The sequence below is a fragment of the Micromys minutus genome (assembly GCF_963924665.1).
Source record: "Micromys minutus genome assembly, chromosome: 29".
NCBI classification, from domain to species: Eukaryota; Metazoa; Chordata; class Mammalia; order Rodentia; family Muridae; genus Micromys; species Micromys minutus.
The window spans coordinates 2826451-2848434 of NC_137964.1; the positions used below are offsets into that span (position 1 = coordinate 2826451).

A 21984-nucleotide genomic window follows, 5' to 3' on the forward strand; every position below is an offset into this window, starting at 1 on the left:
TGTTTCACACACTCCACCCAGCACACCCACAACTAGGAACAGAATACTTCGTTAGAGGCAACACAGGAACCAGAGTTCTGTTCAAAGTCTGCAAAAGCTAGTCAACTGGTATTTTAGAAAACTCACTGAAATCAAAGAGCTGAGCTGTTACACTCATACAGTACAAAGTTACGTAATGAACATGGGCTGATAAGTTACAGGTGCGTTACATGGCAACGTGTCATTAAGGAGGCTGTGCTGTGTCACTCGGTCTGGGAACTACGGAAGGGTCTGCACCCCTAGACTCTGGAAGCTGCAGTCTTCTTAATGACAGAAGTCTCTCAACAGCTTAGTGCTTAAGTGTTCTCAGCACAACGCAACTTAGTTCACAAGGTATTTTGGCAATTCTTAATCTGAGCAAGAATAGGGGATTTTGAAAAATAAGGCTTTAAGAAGGCTTTGTCATTTTAGGGCTGAATTTTAATAGACTGTAAGTTGGAATTCTTACATTTAAAACAGAACCTTAAAATTATTGACTGGTTCATTGGTTCAAAATGGTTTTATGGAAAAATTAATCTGTAACAAAAACTTGGCATCAAATGCGAAGGCTCCGCTGTTTTTTTGTTTTTTGTTTTTGTTTTTTTTTTTTTTGAGCAAAGCATACAAAGGTTCCGGGGACAGGACCAAGAACGAGGGGCTCAGACATTTACAACAACAGGCACTTTCTCTTCCTCTTCTTGACAGGAGGTGGACAGAGAACCGCCCGGATAGCTTCATCGAACACTGTCTTGAGTCCTCGCTGTGTAAGTGCTGAGCACTCAAGGTATTTGACAGCACCTAGAAAAGACAGCCACAGGCAATGACAGATACTCCACAGGACACCCCAGCTAAGTCAGCATGGTGTGGCTCAACAGCCACCTCCCACACCAACACTAAGGCTAGCAAAGGCCTGGATTGGCTGGTTGCTCAAAGCGAAGAGACCCCAGGAAGGAGAAGCGTCCCTCTCGGGCGGACTCTCTAGCTACCTGGCAGCAGGACTGCAAGGCAGACACAGAAATGAAGGTTTCATACCGATCTCTTTCGCCATGGCTAGCCCCTGCGGGTAGGTGATAGGAGTCAGCTTCTTCTCCTTCAGCTTCTCGATCGTGTCCTTATCATCCCTAAGATCAAGCTTCGTCCCCACTAGGATGATGGGAGTATTGGGACAGTGGTGTCGTACTTCAGGGTACCACTGCATGTGAGAGAGACAAGGTCACACCACTCTTCTGTTCTGACTTCCTACATGCAGAGAGAGCCACACCTCCAGCCACAGCCTGCCCCACAGAGCTCCCCTGCCTTCTACTCAAGCTTTAAACGCATGTACCCTGGCTAGCCAGGCCCCAAGACAGAGGACAACACAACAGACTCCACCTGTCAAGGGCCAAAGGAGAAAAGAAAGATAAGTGTCCCCACTTTTGTTTTTAGGAAAATAAATCTAATTTATAGGATCATCCTAGAAAACTCACCATCAACTCAGGGACCATTATCCCTACCATGTCCCCAATCTCTACACCAACAGGGTCACTCACCCTTTCTCACTAGGTTGGTTCAAGATGCTGGAGCAGAAAGAAATGGTCACTAGACCAATTTTGAAGTGCTTGTAACTGCAGTGAGGAGCTTCCCAAAGAAATTAAGCTCTAGAAACTCATACCTTAAAGCCACAGACTTTAAAATGGCCCATTCCTCGATAGAGTTACTAAAGCCAAGTTTTAAACAACCAAAAGTTCCCAGCAGTAGACAACATTCTTTTCTGGGACTAACAGTATGCATCAATCTTCCCATAAGTTCTACTTACCTTTGCACGGACATTTTCAAATGATGCAGGACTCACAAGGGAAAAACAAATTAAGAACACGTCCTACAAAAAGGAAACAGACAACATGTCAAGGACAATCTTGAACTGTTAGGAGTGTTCTGCCTAATGCTGTAACCATGAGCTGTCAGAGGCACTGTGTGCCTACTGCTACCTGCAACTAGGTCCTCACTGCTCCCCACTTACCCCTCTAGTTGGCCAGACGACTCACGAACCATTATGTGGCCTGCCTTTTGAGAAAGGGAATGTGAAGAAACTGCTAGAAGCTGTTTGATGCTAGGGAGGTATCAAATCACATTCCCAGGAGGCCGCTTCCTAATCATGCCCAACATGAAGCCTAATTATCTGTTATCAACACAAATTCTTCTGAAAACCATGACCTCTGAGGCTCATGAATGCAGTGTCGATTTAATCCATCATCCTTACATCCCTAGCGTCAATCAGCCAGCTTGTCACTGTCCCTGGCACAAAATGGAGTTCAAGAACGTGCCGCCCAGCCTTCCAGCCAGGGAGCTGTGTGCCATTTCCCAGCAGACACGCACCAACCACTGCAGCCAGCACTGTCCCAGCTTCCCAAACAAAGCCAAGGGCCTCTGGGAAAGTTGTTCCCAGTGTATCTGTGGCCCCAAAGAACGCAAGGCCAAGCAGTGCAAGAGTGCTGACTGAAAATAAAATATCTGAGGTTTTATTACACAAAGTAAAATTCAGATATTTACCTGTATAAAATTATGCCCAAGAGTTTCTAAAATGTTAGGCTTATCAAGACATAGCCCCAGAAAAGGCAACTACGCTATTTTGTGAAATATACACAGTTCCCAGGCTAGCACCTTAAACCATCCAGCTGGTATCTTGTACCTGAAAAGGAAAGAAACGTCCCACACAACAGCTTTTTATAAACAATTGTTTACTTCAATGCTGGCGCATGCACAAGCCTATCAGAGAATCACCAGGGCCTCCCAAGCATCCAAGTTGATTCCAAACCCTCTCAAAGCACAGTTGGGTTAGCTCACCAGCGCCGCACAGCCGCCCCCGCAGCCCATCACACAGAACACCAGAGTCAGAGAAGAGGCCCTGGGAGTGGTTAGTCTGGCTCAGCGAGGAAGCACCCACATGAGGACCCTCCACACCTGCACCTCCAACCACCCCAGAGAGGGGCTTCCAGACGCCCCTCCTTTCACATGGGAGGAGGGGAGCAAGCAGTTCATCAACCACTTTATAATCCACTGGTAGTGAAGTCACAGCCCAGGGAAAGCTCATTTCCTCAAGAGCAGCCTCTCCTGAGTGAATCAGAGAGCAAACATTCAGGGAACCCAAGGCTCAACAGTGTTCCTGGAGACTCAGTGAGATGAGAGAAGAGACAAAGCTTGAGGCTGAGGTCGACTCAAAGTCTTACATACGGCAATCGGCTTGTCTTTGCCCCTGGAGGTTCTATCTTTACCACTTGTGTCTCCAACCTAGTAATGCAGGAGAACTTTGCTTGAGTTCAGTACAAACTAAGAAATACAAAATCAATATAACCTGTTAGTTTTCATCAGAAGTTTGTCTCAGCCCTCTTAAGGAATCCAAAGCTGTGCAATCACATAATTCATCTTAGAAACCAAGAAGCACAGAATCGTTACTCCATAAAGCTGGAGCTAAGGGGCTGTCCCCTGCAGTTCAATAAGGAAGTCAAGAGAATGCTGGGCCGGCCACCACAGCACTCCCACCCTTGCCAGAATTTAACACATTGCACAGAACTCCAAGTGTTCAGAACTGGCTTGTGGATGACACCCATTACTGACAAGATCTTCAAAGAACCCCAGGGCTCTCAGAGAGAAGCCAAAGGAAGTCTCAGAGACAGGTGAGGCACCCACAAGTGAAAGGTGTTTTCTTTCCAGAACAGAGAGTCAAAGGGTCAAAGCTGGCAGCCTCCTACCTAGTTCTGGGAGCCAAGAGTGGTTCAGACTAGAATAAGCTACTGAAATGAACTAAGGCCACCACTTGGTCATAACTTTCTAAGCAACAACCTTTTCCACTTTCATCAAAATACTTTCCATTTGCCCCTATGTCCAGTAAAAACTGACAGGCTCACTTTCCTAGTATGAAACCCCAGAAATTCTAATAAAAAACAAGTACAGGAACTATTTAATTTCACCTCACTCAAGCTTGTGGTTATGATTCAAGGAGTAACAATTCCCAGACTCCAGGTTTCACCTGTGAGTTATTTCGAACCATGTCCTAAGGACTTGACACAATATAGATATACCCCACCCAACAAAAGACCAAAACACCCACAGTGTTTCATAGGCGTCGGGATGGTCAGAGACTGCTGGAGCACCCTCTAGCCTCGTCACTCTGCTCCCCTTAGCCCTCCAGCGTCTTCCAGATGGAGCAGAGGCAAGCACAAGCTGAGCCACAGTCCACCCGTAACTCAGGTGTCTGTCCTGCCACTGGCCTCCGGCCTCCTTCCCTTTTCACCCCTCTACCTTGGCCTAAACACAGCTTCTATTAAATTAATTGGCTTTTGATGCTTTTTTCCTACCATCAATCCCTTCTTTCCTGATACCAGGGCAAAAGGGGTTGTGCTGCTGGTATCTCTGCTCCTCCCTAGCCTTGTGACAGTACCAGTGTCCCTCACAGGTGGCTGACCATCTTTCCTGGGGACTTGACTGCTACTTTCCTAGATCACCAGGACACTTGTGATACCACATACCCAAGATGCCATTAATGAGTGAGTCTCCAATAACTTTATTATTCCCATGTCACCAGCTACCTCTCTCTCAATAGTCGAAAGTACAGCCAGGGCTGAGGAGAGTTCATTTAGGGACATGCTTGCTGAGCATCAAGAGGAGCCTGAGGTAAACCCTGAGTCCCAGTGAAAGACCTAGTCTTAAAAAAAAACAAAACACAAGGTGGCTCTTGAGGGACAACACCTGAAGCTGACCTCTGTCACACCCACACACACAGACAATACACCAACGACATACAGCTCGAGTGCTCTCACTTGTCATCCCTCTGCCTGTCAGAGGCACAGTGCCCAGTGTGAGGCAGCTTCAGAATGAGACAGGGCAGAGCAGGAGTGGAGCTGGAGCACGGAGCCTCTGACTCTGCTCACACACACGTTCTATCTACTTCAGGTTCACATTTGGAGTGTTCTTTTTAATAAAAGTATTCCACACAACAGGGAAAAAAGACCAGGGCTTACACACACAACAGAGAAAAAGTTTAAAAGCTGGACAAGTGTTCTCAAGAAATGATACCCTGGGGCTGAAGAGATGGCTCAGTGGTTAAGAGCACTGGCTGCTCTTCCAGAGGTCCTGAGTTCAAATCCCAACAACCACATGGTGGCTCACAGCCATCTGTAATGGGATCTGATGCCCTCCCCTGGTGTGTCTGAAGACAGCTACAGTGTACTTATATATAATACTTAAAAAAGAAAAAAAAAGAAATCACAGCCTGGAAAAAGGCAGGCAGCTGGCCTGATGCTGACAGCTGCACTGAAATAGAGATGGTCCTGTAAATTCTCACAAGCTCCGGCCTCCACGTGACTATGTTGATAGAAAGCAACCACATGGACATAAGGACTAGAAGATCATTTCCTAAACCCAACGTCACTTCATGAGGCATAGAATGCAAGGAAGAAATTTTCATCTGTAGCAGCTTCAGCCCCACACTACATCCCAGCGCCTTCTAGGTCAGACTTCTTAAAATACAAGGCTAAGACAGCACTTAACCAGAGCAAACCCCTTTTCTGAGTCCTGCACACCCCATCACATAATAAAACCCCAGTAGGTTTGTCTCCTGACAAAAAGCAATTCACCCTATTCTGGCTAATTGTAAATAGTTTCCTAGTGATCTCTGGCTGGAGGATCAGACATCTAACAGTCATCTTAACAAAGGAAACCCTCTGAAAAATCAAAAAACTGCACCAGACAGTGGTGAGTCTGGCCTTTAATCCCAGCATTCAGGAGGTGGAAGAGGTGGATCTCTGGGTTCAAGGCCACCCTGTTTTACCGAGCAAGTTTTAGGATAGCCACTGAAAATAACTCAAAAACCAAACCAAACCAAACCAACAACAACAGAAAATCAAAACTGCAGCTAGCCATGGGTACTCACAACTTTAACACCAGGAGCTAGACAGAAGAGGGCTGCTCTTCCACAGATGGGACCAGGGTTGTTGTTTCCCAGCACCAAGTAGCAATCCACAAAGTTTCTAGGGCTCTGATCTGACTCCAGGCATGCACAAAGTGTACACACACACACACACACACACACACACACACACACACACACACACACAGCATTCAGGATGAGGCCAGAAGATGACAACAAAGACCAAGCACTCCAAGGGGCAGGCCATCTTCAGCTACAGACTGAAGGATACCCTGTTTCAAAATAACAATGGCCACAGGAAATGTGGCCAGCTCTTTTCAGTGTCTCCCAAACAAGAAATTTTCCACTTGGGCCTTCAGAATAATATCTGACCACAACTTTTTTTGTTTTTCTGAGTGAGGTTTTTTGTGTGTAGTGCTAGCTGACATGTAGACCAGGTTAGTCTTAAACTCCAAGTGCAAGGGCTAAAGGTACGCACCACCACTGCTCATCTCTAACCACAGGTTTTTAAAGAGTCACATAAACAGGCTTATAGTTCAAAGAGCCCAAGTTAGGACCATGTGCCAACTAGCAGACAACAGAACACAGTGCCAGCCTGGAGCTCCTAGGTTGGCTTGTAGTATGACAGTGTGACCCAAATCAAGGCAGACTTCTGGGCACTGGCATTTGAATGTAACTTGCACATCTAGGAAAGTCTTAACAGGCAAGTCTTTAGCTGCTGGCTGTGTGCTCTGCCTCTGCTCCTAAAGACCTCCGTCCACCTGACCATCTACACTGGAACATGGTATATTAGCAGGAATCTTGCCCTCCTCCTTTCTCACTCCTTACAGAGCCCGGTTTCTGTCCTCACCTTTGCCTTGCTAAGAATGACTCCCTTAGAATGGCCTCGCCCTAGTCTGTACTTGCTGTGTCACAATAGAGTAGCTCTCATTTCTCAGAAACGATGCCACACCCTTCCAGACATAGCCAATGGGCTGCATAGATACCAATTGCTAGGTTTTAAAACCCACCTAAAATCTGGAACTATTCAACACTAACTAGAGGTAAAGCATTTCTGAAGACTCTGATGACTGCAATCATCTGTGATTGTGAACTGACTTTAAATACTTAATCACACTTAGATTTTAGCACTAGATTAACTGGAAAAAAGAAAGACCCAATTCAAATCTCTCCTTTTACATTTCAGATCTGTATTTAGCACTATTAACTAAAATTTGAAATTTAGCTATAACTCAATTAACAACAAACTACAGTTTAAAGAATAAGTATCTGATAGTATTTCCAGTGAGAAACAAAAGGTATTCTGATTGCAGAGAAAAGGCATCTTCTAACATGTAAAACAATCTTGAACTAAACAGGAAGTTCATTTAAAAATACAAACTCAAGACTGGAACTGATTCTTGACTCCAAAGTAAGGTTACAGTTCCCCAGTCAGCCAGGGTTCAAAGCCTGCCTTTCTCTAAGCTGTCTCTCCATCCCAAACCAGACACTCTCCACCCAAGCATGAGAGCACACATAATGCCCATCCAAACAAAACTTGAACTGAAGAGCCTCTGCCCATCAAATCAGTAAGGTGAAGGGGGAGCAACTAGGCACTAGAGGGCATGGGCTGCGCCAGAGCTGCTGTGTGCACAACAGGGATTATGTTGTACTTCTTAAAAAATATTATTTAACGTATAAGTACACTGTTGCTGTTTTCAGACACACCAGAAGAGGGCATCAGATCCCATTACAGATGGTTGTGAGCCATCATGTGGTTGCTGGGAATTGAACTCAGTACCTCTGGAAGAGCAGCCAGTGCTCTTAACCGCTGAGCCATCTCAACAACCCTGTTGTTTTTTTGAAACATACAGACTGGCTGTGAGCTCATAGACATACACCTTCCTTTGTTTCCAAAGTCCTGAGATTACAGGCTGGACACACCTGGTCTGAGATACAGACCTTATGCTACATAAGGGACATCTTATGATACAGTAACTCTTCTTATGCTAGGGCAAGCATGCAGAGGACAGACATGAAGAAACTGCTTTGGTAAATAATCAATCACCACTTGTCTCATACAGAAGCCAAAGTAATCTAAAATAGTGTTTTTTTCCTGGCTGGACACAAAGGTCTACTTTATAAAACTGAAACCTCAATCTACACTAAAAACTTAGTACTAATGCCAAGAACTATGCACTTTATGGGGGGAAAAAGTATTAAGCTCTAAGGTAAATTACTAATTCAATTTAAAGAAACCATAATTTTTGTTTATTGGAAACAGGGTGCCATGTAGTCCAGTCTGAAACTGACGTATAATCAAGGGTGACTCGATCATCCCACCTTCACTTCTGGTTACAGGCATAAACCACTGTTTATGTGGTTCTAGAGATGTAACCCAAGACTGGGAATGCAAGGTAATCATTCTAACAACTAAGCTACATCCCAGCTCAAGAAACCTTAATATTAACTGCTGAACTTGCTTTTTTTTTTTTGAGCCAAGGTCTGAGAAAACTATAGACCAAGCTGGTCCTAAACTTATGGCCTCTGCTTCCCATGTGTTGGATGACAAGTATGAGCCACCATGCCCAACCTACCTGCTTAATTTGATTTTACAGTGCAAAACCGTCTCAGAACAAGCCACCTTTCAAAGTAATTGCTGTTAAGAACAGCTCTGCAAAACCAAAAATAAGACAGTACCTGCTCTGTGTGGTTGTCTTGAAAGTAAATAAAAGGATGTAAATTAAAAAGGCTGAAAACATTCAAAATTCCAAATTCTGGTTGGCATGAAAGGTATTTCACCTTTGCTGACTGTCATCACAGACCCCAGTCCTAGCAGCACAAGAGGATCATTGACACTGGACACTAACCAATCATACAGAGTAAAAAGCAAGTGTGAGCCTTACTGTTTGCGGGTAGGAGAGGGGACGCAATCTATCATAATCTTCTTGTCCAGCTGTGTCCCACAGGCCCAGATTCACTGGTTTTCCATCTACCATAACATTGGCAGAATAGTTGTCAAAGCTGTAGGAGGGACAAGAAAAAGTGAGTCACAGTCATGGAGACTAACTCGGTCCCCAGATTCCTCCCTGAAGGTTGGCTGTAAGGGAAGTGAATGGACCTAGAGGCTGAACACAGGATGAGAAGCCCTAGAGGGAGGAAGACACAGGGCATCAGCCTTACACACCAGAGAGAAGGTCAGGCTACTAACTTACAAGGAAACAAAACCAAAACAAAGTCCACCTTTAATACACAGGGCCTTCTCTGCATGAAGATGAAAACTTAGAGCAAGTCCCTCTTCCCAGTTCCACCTGTCAAGTTTCTCACGTACACACTGCTCCCTTTCAGCTGGTGTCCTCACAGCATATGGCAAAGTCACCTGTGTCTGAGGCTAAGGGCAGCAGTACAAGCACACTTGGACTTTAGAAGCCACCCAGTTTTCAAAGTGAGTGCATCTCACCACATAAATGTGGGTGTTAGCCTAAAAATGCTACATACAGTTATTAGTAGGAGGCAACCCAGAACAGGCCTACCAACTAATCAGAGGAAAAGTCGTTGAAGTGTCACGACCCCAGCATGAAAACAGAGGCAGGAGGATCATAAGAATTCAAGCTCAACCTAGGCTTTATGGTAAAATCCCAGTAGTCTCCCCCAAAGGAGAGCCTTCAAGGGTACACTGGTTGCAGACATGAGGCTAGAGCTATGCCACATGATAGGGTTCCCCAGTGAGCCATCAGTGAGAAAAGCATTCCCCCCCCCCCCCCCCACTCAATTGGGCTGCCCATATAAAATGAGCAACCCAGAATCTACCTCTGCCCAACCCCACACCCTAGTTCAATTCCACAGCCCTGTGAGTATACCATGGAACCTCCGGATGACTTGCCAGAGGGTCACTCTGCGCACCAGTTCCTGGAGCCAAGTTAGCAGACTGCTGTGGTCAGGCTCTGGTCTTTGTGTTTCCCAGCCTATACACTCTACAGTCTCATTTTCCTTTGTTTTCTAAATATCTAAGAATCAATCAGGAAACAGTATATGCCCTCATATGAGGAAATCATACACTAAATTGGATCATCTTTTTTTTGAAGTTCTAAACACCTAACAATTCTATTCCAGTCAATGATTCAGAGGAAAATAAATAATAGTTCATTCTCAGAGCAGGGACACCTAGACCTTAAATCATTAATAATCAAGAGCTAAGAATGCAGCCTTGTAGCAATTCTTGGTATTTAAAAATCATTATGTTTAATCTTTACACACCAAGAAAACTGACTATTTCCATGTTACACTTTGTTTTACATGTACTTTATGTTCATTGTAACTAGTAAGATTTCAATGCATACTATCAAACTTTTTAAAAAAATCAAGTACTGACAAAAATATATTCATACAGTTTTATGCAAAAATGCTTTAAAAATCTGTACATTTATCTGTTTTTTAAAAATAAAGTTGTTTAAATAAAAAAATAAATCTGGTAATATAGTTAATAAGAAATGTATTCAAAATTAAGGTATTACTGAATGGTTGTTTCATAACAGCTTTTATGTTATATGCAATTCTGGGAGTTTATAAATCAAATTCTTCCTAGAGTGCTATACTTTGACAGAATCAATATGCAACTCTCAAATATTTTTAGTAAAGAAAACTTAAATTTGTAAACAGTGAGCTTTTCCAAGATAGATGACTATTACAAAGTTCACTAGAAAATCAATATAGCAGTTTAGTTGGAATTTGCTCATTAAACACCCACAGCTCTAATGTAAATTATGATGAAATGAATAAAGCAAACACACAAGCTTCTTTCTTTTTTATTAAATATAAAATCTACTGTTAATTGCATCTCATATGTCACACAAACTTTTCTCTTTAACTGTTAAATAGAAGCTTTAACAAAAGTAAAAAAAAAAAAAAGTTCATATATGGATTGACAAGGGCTTTACAAGAGAACAGAAAAAACACATCCCAGGGAAGTTGGTCCTGGCCTGCGGGGCATACTCACACAGTGGGGATGTACTCTCCAGGAAACGCATTGGTGGTGTAACTGATGAGCAGGCAGGTCTTACCAACAGCTCTGAAAGAAGAGAAAGGGCTGCTTAGTCAGCACAGCACAGCCCTGGCCCCATTACCCACAGCACAGCCCTGGCCCCACTACCCACAGAGGTTGTTGAATCTGCCTTTCTGAGAAGTACCAAGCAAAACCAAGGTTTGGTTTTCTTCATAAGATGAAAATATGTGCAGTGTTAAATGCTACAACCTCCGCCCTTTCCGTTAAGGTGTGTGGAACATCATTTACTCTAAATTGATTACTAATAAGTGACCATGGCTGCCTGTGCAACCTGAACTGTTATTTCTCAAGCACTGACTGATGGTGCTGCCTCTGAGTGGCAAAGCCAAGAAACTGCCACGCCCTGCCCCAAGCCTGTCCCTAACAGAGCATAGCCAGTTAAGTTTTCACACTCACAAGCTGTGAAAAGAGCTAACATCATAGATCCTGAATGGCTTAGTAAAAGGCACAGGGATGAAAACTTCCTAAACAGCTATTAAGATAGAAAACAAGAAATGTGCAAAATGAAGTACATTAAGGGGAAAGACCAATGTTCCCCTAGGCAGAAGTTAGGGCACTGCTTGAAAAGCTCCCAACCACTTGAAATAGTTTTCAGAATATTACTAAAAATAAACTGTTGTATCATTCATTCACAGCATTATAATTGAGGGCATCAGATCTCATTAAAGATGGTTGTGGACTACCATGTGGTTGCTGGGATTTGGACTCAGGACCTCTGGAAGAGCAGCCGATGCTCTCAACCATTGAGCCATTTCTCCAGCCCCTATAATTGTATGAATTATAAATGTATAAATAAAATCTCTTAAGTTTCCCCACAAACCCTGACTTGAGGGACATCCTGAAGGTTCAGTCCAAACAGTGTTCTGTAATGACCACTCCCTGGTGGCTCCTGCTGATCCACTGATGTCAGGATGGTGCAATGATACTGACTTATACAGAAGACTGTACTGTTCAGCACAGGCCACTGTAGACTGGGGTTCACTCTCCAAACTTTAGACTTTCCTTCCACTCTGGGACTAAGGGCTCCACAAGGGCAGGAGCTCAACCACTCATTCCTGCCAATACTTGTCTGACTTGTAACAGAATAAAGGGCTTAATGAAGTTGGAACTCTCCACCCTAAAGATCTCAGTGTCAAACATTACATCACTGGCAGGTAACTTCCAATCCCTTAACAGCTTTCTAAACAGAAATGACTCATTAGACATTTATCTTGTGAGAAAGGCTTAGAATGTCAAAACAAACCTGTATGAGCAAGAGCCTAAGATCTGGAGAGGCCCAGATCTAAGACTCAGACCAGCTCATTTACTTGTAGCAATTTCTGACACTTCTGAACTTCCTTTTCTGCCTTAGTTTTCTTGCTGGTAGGCAGATACTCTCAACTACAATGAATTCATAGCAAGGAAGAAAGGTACTAGGTACTGAGATACTCTGCAGGAAACTCAAAGAATAGCATCAAGTGCTGGCTCAAGTCTGAAGTCGCAGTGCTTCTAGGAGTCTGGGTTATACAGTGAGTTCTACTTACTGAGAATCTACTTCAAACAACAAAAACATAGGGTGGCAGAGAGGGGTGGGGATAGAGAAAATAACAGGGGTAAAGATATCAAAGTACATCCCATACATATATGGATGTGTCAGTGAAACTCTTGGCACAGTTAATAAATACATGTAGTAATTAAAAGAATAAAGTCTCACTGGGGCTGTAGCTCAGCGGTAGAATGCTTGCCTAGGACCCTCAAACAAACCCTCTCTCTATTCAATCCCAACACTTCATCTTCCTCACACCACCATCATGCTGGGCAAGCTTTCTACCAGGCCTGTGCCCCAGCTACAGGTATCTTTGAAAGGCCAAACTGGGAAGGTACTGGCTAAATCTGGTGTTGAGAATTTTTTTTGTTGTTATTTGTAAGAATGTAAATGTGCACACCGCACAGGTCATAGTGTGCATGAGATGAAGAATTCTCAACCTGTGGGTTGTGACCCTTTCACAATCACTAAGACCATTGGAAAACACAGATATTACAATTTATAACAGTAGCAAATTTGCAGTTATGAAGAAGCAATGAAATAATTTTATGGTGGGGGGGTAACTGCAACACGAGGAACTGTACTGAAGGACCACAGCATTAGGAAGGTGAGGACCTCTGCTTTAAGGGAATAGGTTGCAAATAAGTAGATAAAATTTCTACATTCCCCCACAGACCCGGACTGACTTGAGAGATATCCTGAAGGCTCGGTCCAAGCAGTTCTCCCTGCTGGCTTCTGCTGACTTGCTACGGTCGACAGCAAGTACTTCACCTACTGAACTGATCTCTCTGCACAGTCCCAATGGCCCTAAACTCACTATGTAGAACAGGCTGACTCTGAATTTGTCTAACATGATCCTGTGACCCATTCATTCCCTTCTGCTTCCTGAGTGCTGGGTTACAGTTGTAAGCCACCACACAGGCTGGGAAATGTACTTCTTACTAATCACTACTGACTACAATTTATGTTCTATAAAAACATGACCACAGGGTTGGTGATGCAGCTCAGCTGGCCCAGCACCAAGTTCTGGGTTTGATCCCCAACACCAAGTAAAGCTACAGAGGCTAAGAAGGCAGGATCAGAAGTTCAAGGTCTTAGCAAGTGTGAGCCCAGCCTGAGCTGTGGGAGCCTGTCTCTACACACTCCCGCTCATTCTTAATTTAAAATGGACCAGATAAATAGAAAGGCTACCACCCTTCTTTTAGTGTACTCTCTTAGTCCTTGTAAGCACACCAGCATCCATCAATTCTAGAGGCCAGCATCAACACCTGAACTACAGGAAGTAGTGTCAAGAGTGTGCACACGGAGAATGGAAACACAGTCACAGCCATGACTGACACTACCAGAAGAATATATGCTTTGGAGTTTTCTAAATTTGTATATCCAAGTTTTCAGTCCAACCTCCTCTTAATCTTTAAACTCTAGCAAATAAGCCTCAGTCTACAGGAAGAAAGTTCTGTCCATTCTATATTGGCTCTTCCCCTAGTGTATGACATTACTATTTTTTTAACCTATCTGCACTTCCTGCCCTGTCCTACAGAAAGGACCAAGAATGAAACCTGCTAGTGATTTCCGGTCATCACTTTCGTGTTGAGAGAACTTTGTACTTAATGCCCATCTGCTTTGACCAGTTTTATTCTTACTTTCTGAAACCTTAAAACCAAACCTTAAAACACAAAAATCAGCCTAAAAGCACGGACAATTTCCTCACATTACAAAAAACCATCTGCAGAGCAGAGTGGTGCAGGCCTTTAACCCCAGCACTCTAGAGGCAGAGGCAGGTGGATCTCTGGAGGCCAGCCTGGTCTACAGAGTGAGTTCCAAGAAAGCCAGGGCTACACAGAGAAAAACAAAAACAAAACAAAACCTACTATACATAGAGAAGCTGGTGAGAGGGCTTGGTGTTTAAGAGCACTTGCTGCTCTTGCAGAGTTTGATCCACAACATCCACACCAAAGGGCTCGAAATGCCTGCAACTATCTTCGGTAAGCATCTGAGTGCATGCATGTACACACATATACACTCTTATATACACATAATAAAACTTTAAAGGTATGTAAGAAAACTAGGTGTGTAATCACAGCTTGGAATTCTTGGGAAGAGAGGGGTTTCTTCAAGTTCCAGTCCTGCATGAACTACAGAGCAAAACCCTGTCCAAAAAGAAAAAGATCTCCATCAGCTATAGCAGAGTGGTAGAGAGCTTGCCTAGCATACACAATCACCTGAATTCCACCCCCAGCATCAAAGGGTGGGTTACATATCTTAAAAAGAATCTTAAAAACTTTGTACCTGGCCTTGTAAGAAAAAAAAATGTTCCTAAGAAGGAAAACTGGACTCATCCATTAGCAGCTGCAATTCAAATGCAAACCAGGTAATTATCATCTAAAATCCCACAGATCTGACCAACAAGTCAATCTAAGGGTAGGGTATGGTGATACATGCATGTCTAGCTCTTATAATCCAGAGTTCAGGTCTAGCCTTGGGCACACAGCATTTGAAAGTTACTTTAAGCCACATGAGACCTTGTTTCAAAAAATAATCTGGGGGCTGAAGAGATGGCTCAGAGGTCAAGAAAGCTTGTTGCTCTTCTAGAAGACTCAAATTTAGTTCCTAGCTCCCAAATCACAATGCTCACAACCACCTGTAACTCTGGCTTAAGAATATTCAATGCCCTCTCTTGACCTCTGTGGGCATTCATACACACGACATCCACTCGTTAAAAACACACCAAAAAATGGAAAACAATTAAAAAGGAAGCGGAGAAGGACTGAAGAAGATGCGGCTCCCTCCATGTAGACAGATGCTTGTGCACACCCAAACCCATGCACACGCCCTCAATTTCTAAGATAGAAGGTATATAAAGAAAGAGAGTATGTTCAGAAAAATAGATGTATCAGTAAGAGTAGTTCAGTACCAGGAAAAGACAAATCAATTCAAAAGTCTCAAGTTTACAAACAAGGTACATCATAACCAATGTGTATAAAGATAATCATTACCACCATTAAAGACTTCAAAATGTTAAGACTATATACAAAGTTTCTCAGACAAGGAAAGCTGAAGATACTACACATAACAAAGTTTCAAAGAAAGCTTTATTCTAGACCACACCTCTTGGTTCTAGAATCTTCAAATCACTAAGGACTGTCAAATGACAACCCAGCAAAGATACAAAGGTTATTTTACATACACACATATGTGTATACATGCACATACATATATACAGAGAAGGAGTGGAAAGCTGCTGTGTGTATGTGTGGATAGAGAGATAAGATACATTTATCTCATATATTAGTGATTCTGTATCTAGAACCACTTACATATAGATAGACAGACAGGGAAATAAGATGTAAGATATATAAAAGAGAGGGGCTGGAGAGATGCTTTATCTCTCTCTCTTTTTAAGAATTTACTTATTTATTTCATGTATGTGGGTACACTGTCGCTTTCTTCAGACACACCAAAAGAGGGTTCTGGATCTCATTACAGATGGCTGTGAGTCACCATCTGGTTGCTGGGAATTGAACTCAGGACCTCTGGAAGAGCAGCCAGTGCTCTAACCACTGAGCCATCTCTCCAGCTCAGCTTCATTTCTTAAGAGCACTGGCTGTAGCACTTGTTTTGGATAACTCAGGTTCAATCCCCACTTGGTGGCTCACAACAGTTTATAATCCTCCTCCAATTCCTGGGGATCCAAAACTCTTCTGGCTTCCAAGGGCACCACGAACTTGGTGCACAGACATACATGCAGGCAATTAAAATTAGCCCATATGCATTAAATAATAATAATTAAATCTAAATATGGAGCCCAGAGCAGAAATTCATGAAGAGCTTGAGCAAATGTATGGGCCATGCCATCACTGTTCAATGGAAGCAGAGTAAAATGTGCTCATTCCTATAAAGATTACATCATGGGGGAATGACCTAACAAAATTCCTGGACAGCAGTGTATAAGTTAGACACTGTACTGGACAGACTACCAGCCCAAGTCTAGCAGACAAGAAGTAAACTCTAAGACATTCACTTGTTAGCCTTCTGGTCAATCAAAACTAAACCAACACTATTAAAAACCGCTGAGGTAGTTGTGATGGAACATCTCCTCAATGCTAGAGAATAGAGCTAGAGGCCAGGGCTGGGTGGGGATTTTAATGAAATAGTACAACACTGACCTACCGAATGTGAGGCCATAGGTACAGTCCATAGTGCTGGAACAAAGAGGGGTGTGTGGGGGGGGAGCACGATAGCTCAGTGTGGCTCAGCACATGCTATACTATAGCCAAGAAGAGCACACAGGTTCTGTTTTTCAGAAAGTTCAAGTCTCTCATATTTTATATCCACTGTCAATTAACTACTGAGCAGCACTAACCCACCAGAGTACAGACGACTAATCTAACATGGTCATAACAGAATTTCTAACTGTAATTCCTCAGAACTTTAAATAGTTAAGTTTGCAACGTGTGTGACCTCAATCAATCTGTCTGTCATCACTCGGCTCTTAGCCCTGTAAAATATAACTATATGTGATATTAGGCGTACCAGCTTTAAAATTTTCAGAAAAGGCATTCCAACTATACCTCAGGCATACAGTTGTTTGACGAAAAGCAGAAAAATATTATTGGCATGCAAAGCTATGTAGCTACACCTCCAAACTGGTGGTTCTCAACCTCCCTAATGCCATGACCCTTTAACCCAGTTCCTCATGTTATGGTGACCCTCAACTATAAAATTATTTTTGTTGCTACTTCATAACTGTAATTTCGCTGCTATTATGAATCAATATGCAAGATACCCAATGTCCGATCCCAAGAGGGTTATGTTCTTAACCAGTGTTTGCTATGCATTGCCCTTCGGAGTATAAATCTCAGTCTTTTGGTATGTGTACAGTTCTCCTGGCACTTAGCCCCAACAATATCAATGTCAAGTACAGTATAAAGAAGTAACAACGTGGGATCTGAAGAGAGACTCAATGATTAAGAGTGGAAGACCAGGTTTAATTCTTAGCACCCACATGGTGGCTCACCACCATATCTAACTCCAGTTCCAGGGGATCCAATGCCTTCCCTCTGGTCTCTTCGGACACCAGACACAAATGTGGTGAAGATCTTCATGCAAGCAAAACAATCAGTATTTTTTTTTCCTTAAGTACAATTAGTCAATGATCCCAGCATTCAAGAGGCAGACAAGCCAGCTGCAGATATACAGGTAAGACCCGGTTAAAAAACAAAAGTACACTGGGGTATAAAGATGGTTCCACAACACACACACACACAATAAACTTTTTAAACAAGACTGAAAAATTCAAGGCCAGGAACTGCATTTTTATGTCTAACAATCTTCACAGACCCACACAGTAAAAACAAACAAAAAACCCCAACAATGATAGTAAGATGAGAAGCTAGTGTGGGAACAGCTCAGGAGAATAAGCACTAGACTATGAGAAAAAAGAAATGACAAAGGAAAAGAGAACGCCACAGCAGCAATGGTAACCCCCACTTACTTAGCACTCTACAAGGACCAGGCACTTAAGAGCCTCTTAATATTCAGCATCTTGTTTAGTCTTGTTTAACTTTCCCTTGAGGCATCTCTCGAGGAAAAAATGGTATGCTGAGGATTGCTCCGTAAGTTAAAAAGTAGTGTGGGCTGAAGATGGTTCCGCATCTCCAGAGCACTGGCTGTCCTTCCGGAGGACCTGCTCCATTCCTGTACCAACCTAATGGTTCACTATCAGTAACTCTGGTGTCAGGGGATCCTCTGCTGGCATCAACATATAGCACAGAATACAGCAAAACATCCGCACGCATTATGTAGGAAGAGAAAGAAGGTAGTGGCAATCCAAAGGAACCCTACAGTAGGCATTCTACAAGTTTTCACTACATTTTTTAAGACAGCAACAGGCTAAGTAAGCTGTACCTCAGCTGTTCAGCACTTGCCAGGGAACATAAGGCCCTAAGTCCCCGTTGGGGGCTGGGGGGATACAGAGCTGAGATGATGTTAGTATCAACTTAGTATCAGCATAACTGTTGCATGTGTATTTCAGTCTCAGAAATTCTCAAACACTATGGGTTTGGTTCTGATTAGCAGTAATTTACCTCATTTTTAAAAGGTAATTTTCTTGAGATGTCTTTCAATGTATTTTGTTCATATTTATCTCTACTTCCTCCCCACTCCACCCCACCCCTTAAAAACTCACCTAGTCCAATCTGCGCTGCCCAAATACACATGAGCCATCCACTGGGGCTGTTTCCCTCAAGAACCACACCCATTAAAAATAAAAAAATTGGACTTGCCCACCCCTAGAAGTCATCAAGGGCCCATCTCGACTGAGCTGAGGTCCTCTCTGCCCTGGGCTAGTATCCTGTACAGCTGCTGTTGAACTCAAAGTGGAGTCCCGAAAATACTGTTTCCACCTAGAGTCCCTGTCCTCTGGGTCTTACAATCTCTCTTCCTCCCCATGGTCTCTAAACTCTGGGAGGAAAAGAGGATGGTGACAGAGCATTTCAGCTTATTAAGAAACTAGGAATGTGGTAGTAGTCCCCAGTCCACAAACTGCTGACTAAACATTTTTAACTTTTAAAGAAAGGTCGGATAACTTTCAAACGTTCCCCAGCAAGGTGCTATGTTATAGCTCATTCACAACAGAGACAGACATGGGGACAGAGAGGGAGGAAGGGAGGGAGAGAAAGAGAAAAGAGAGAGACAGACAGGCAGACACACACCACCCAGTCTTCACTTAAAGCAGACCTGCTGGCACACACCGGTAGACCCCACACAAACTTCCTACCTACCGCTGACAGGAGACTCGAGATGAAGTCAGAAGCCAAGATTTACACAAAAAGACCCCCTCCGAGTTCTACAATCCATCTCCACTTGCACTGCTTTCATAATCAAACTAACTGCCCCAAAAGACAAAGCTTTCTTTCAGGAGGTGTAAGGAAAGCACCATACACTATACTCAATGAAATTCCAGTTGTGTAGTTACATGCATTGAACCGTGTCCAGGAGACTTCCTGTTCCCGAGACAAATCCCACAGACTGACATGTTAGCAGAAAAATAAACTTCTCTGACCGTCGGGCTGAATTAGTTACAGGGACGATCCCAAACGTCTGAAGTAGAGTTATGTAAATACGCTGAACAATCGATCATAAATCCATGAGCTGCGAGTGCTCAAGGCAAGTCCGGAAGGCATGAACCAAGTTTGCAACGTATTCTTCTGAACTTGAAAATGTACCAGTTGCATTCTGCGTTTGAGGAAACGGGGAGTAGTAAATCTCCAAGCTTCCTCGTTAACACGAACCTACACAAGCAACGCTGAGACGCGCGATTTTGCTCAGATTACACTGAGATTCTTGTTTCTACCGAAGGGGGGTGGGGGCACAGCATAAGACCAGTCTTGTCTCCCTCAAGGGCCTGAAACCATCACGGTCAATCATGAAAAGAATTGCCTCGAGTCACAGGGAGCTGGATCAGCTACATCCATCTCTAATGCCTTCAGAGAAGATTTAAAAAAAAAAATGAAATAAATAACCACACTACGTTTAATGGACAGTCTTCCTCACACTCCTTCAGCTAGCATCCGAATAACTTTCTCCGCATAAAGTGGGGAAAACAAGTATGTTTATAAACACCCTGCGAAGTCGAAGCATCCGAGCCCTTTCCCAAGTTCCAGGTCACCCAAGTGACTGGTGCAGACATGCATCGAACAGGACAGACTTGGAGGCCGTTACCTATCCCAGTTCTCGGGGAGGATGAGGGGGGGTACCCTGAATTAATGAAGAAACTAGAGTTCCCTTTCTCAGAAAAAAAAAAAAATGGTCAAAGAAAAAATTCTTCAAACCAGCCTGGTCTACGTGCCAACCCGAGCAGGGCGACGGGCGGTGTCCGGCCCGGGAAGAAGGCTGGAGGGTGGAGTTCACTTTTCCCTCCGGCCGGCTCGCCCAGGCCCTCCCCCAACCAGAAGCCGGAACCAGGCCCGGGAGGGTGGGAGGCCCGCGCCCCCCAGAAAGCCGGGCGCGCGCTCCACGCCAGCTCGAGGCTTTTCGGGCCTGCGGGGACCCGAGTGCCGCCCGCCCCCGATGGCGCCGCGCGAGACACCCCCTCCGTAGCGCCCAGCACGGTGGTGCACTCACCCGTCTCCCACCACCACACACTTGATGGCCTGCATTTCGGCCGCTCCGTGGGCCGCGGTGGCGGCGGCCGGTCACTAAGGCGGGAAGCGGCGGGCTCGGGAAGCGCGGGGCGGGCGGGTGCGAGGCTGCGGGCGGCCGGGCGCCGAGTGCCGGGACCGCTGTCCACGCCGCCTGGCCCTCAGCGGACTGGAAGGCGAAGCACAGCAGCAGCCACCACCCAAAGCTGAGGAAAACTGCAGAGAAACAGGAAATGGCCGCTCCACTCACATCCGGCCTCCCCTCCCCCTCGGTGCCGTCGACGCAGCTTCCAGGCTCCGGGCGGGGCCGCTCCCGCCCGCGCCGTTCCTGGGTTCCACCGGCTTTCGGGAAAGCTCGGAAACAGTCGGCTCCAGCCGGCGAACGGGTCTCGAAGGCCGTGGGGCGGGGCGTCCGCCATTTTGGCACGCTAAGGCGTCCTGGGTGTGACCAGGTTTAGGATGGTCTTCAGATCCTGGGGTCACCGGTTCGGGTCTCTGGTAGGGTCCCAATCGCTTGCACCCACTTCTGCTAACTTCATGGGGAGATTCCTGAGCCCCCTTGTTGTGTGATAACTACAATATGCTGTGGTATAAAGTCCTGCTAGAAAATTCTAAATAGTTTGTGCTACAGTGAGAGCCTGTCTCAAAAAAAAAAAAAAAAAAAAATCTGCTGGGGAAGTGCCAAGTTAGAATGCTTGCCAGCATTTACAACCTGGAGTTCCATCCCTAGCATGTCAGAGCCTGCCCTGGTGGTTCACATGTAATCCCAACACTTGGTAGGAGAAGCAGTTGAACCCTGAGGTCAACCTCAAGGACATGTAGAATTCAAGATCCAGCCTGGGCTACATGTCTCTAAGAGGAGCTGGGTATACAGCTCTCAATTAGTAGAGTGCTCTCCTAGCAGGCATAGGTTTGAGCCCCACTATGGTATGAAGCAGGTATGGTAGTACATACCTGAAATCCCAGCTCTGATGACAGCAGAATCCAAAGTCTGTCCTCTGGTTATGGTCTAAGGTTAACCTGAGTTAACCTGAGCTACTATGAGATGTTCTCAAGGTGGGAGGGGGGCACTAAATAAACCAATAGGAAGAAAAAAGAAAACATACATACCATTAAAATAATGAACATAAGGAAAAAAGGACAGGAAGAATTTTTGGAAGGTTGCTGATATGATAGGGTAAGAATATAATTCATTCACAAATAAGGTAGCCTATTAGAAGACAGGAACAGTAAAGATATTTTTGGTTATGTATGTGGTATGTTTGTGTGTGTGTGTGTGTGTGTATGTATGTGTGTGTGCATGTTTTCATGTGTGTGCACATGTGTATAGAAGACCAAGGTTCATATTGAGTGT

At 44.3% G+C, this 21984-nt stretch overlaps 1 protein-coding gene across 1 annotated transcript; it reads right to left on the reverse strand.

Annotated features, from left to right (window-relative positions):
• Positions 1 to 556: 556 nt before the first annotated feature.
• RAC1 (Rac family small GTPase 1) lies at positions 557 to 20934 on the reverse strand. Its single transcript, XM_080940521.1, has 6 exons — positions 20614 to 20934; positions 10899 to 10970; positions 8809 to 8926; positions 1814 to 1876; positions 1051 to 1210; positions 557 to 816 (listed from the first exon to the last, which is right to left on the reverse strand). The coding sequence occupies exons 1-6, from the start codon at positions 20646 to 20648 to the stop codon at positions 686 to 688; spliced, it is 579 nt and encodes a 192-aa protein (XP_080796647.1). The 5' UTR covers positions 20649 to 20934; the 3' UTR covers positions 557 to 685.
• Positions 20935 to 21984: the final 1050 nt, after the last annotated feature.

Coding starts and splice junctions, on each gene's coding strand:
- RAC1 (XM_080940521.1), bottom strand. CDS start 20,648: ATGCAGGCCATCAAGTGTGTGGTGGTGGGAGACGG. Junction 10,971..20,613: donor TGTGTGGTGGTGGGAGACGG/GTGAGTGCACCA, acceptor CTCTTCTTTCAG/AGCTGTTGGTAAGACCTGCC. Junction 817..1,050: donor AGCCATGGCGAAAGAGATCG/GTATGAAACCTT, acceptor TGTCTTTTCTAG/GTGCTGTCAAATACCTTGAG.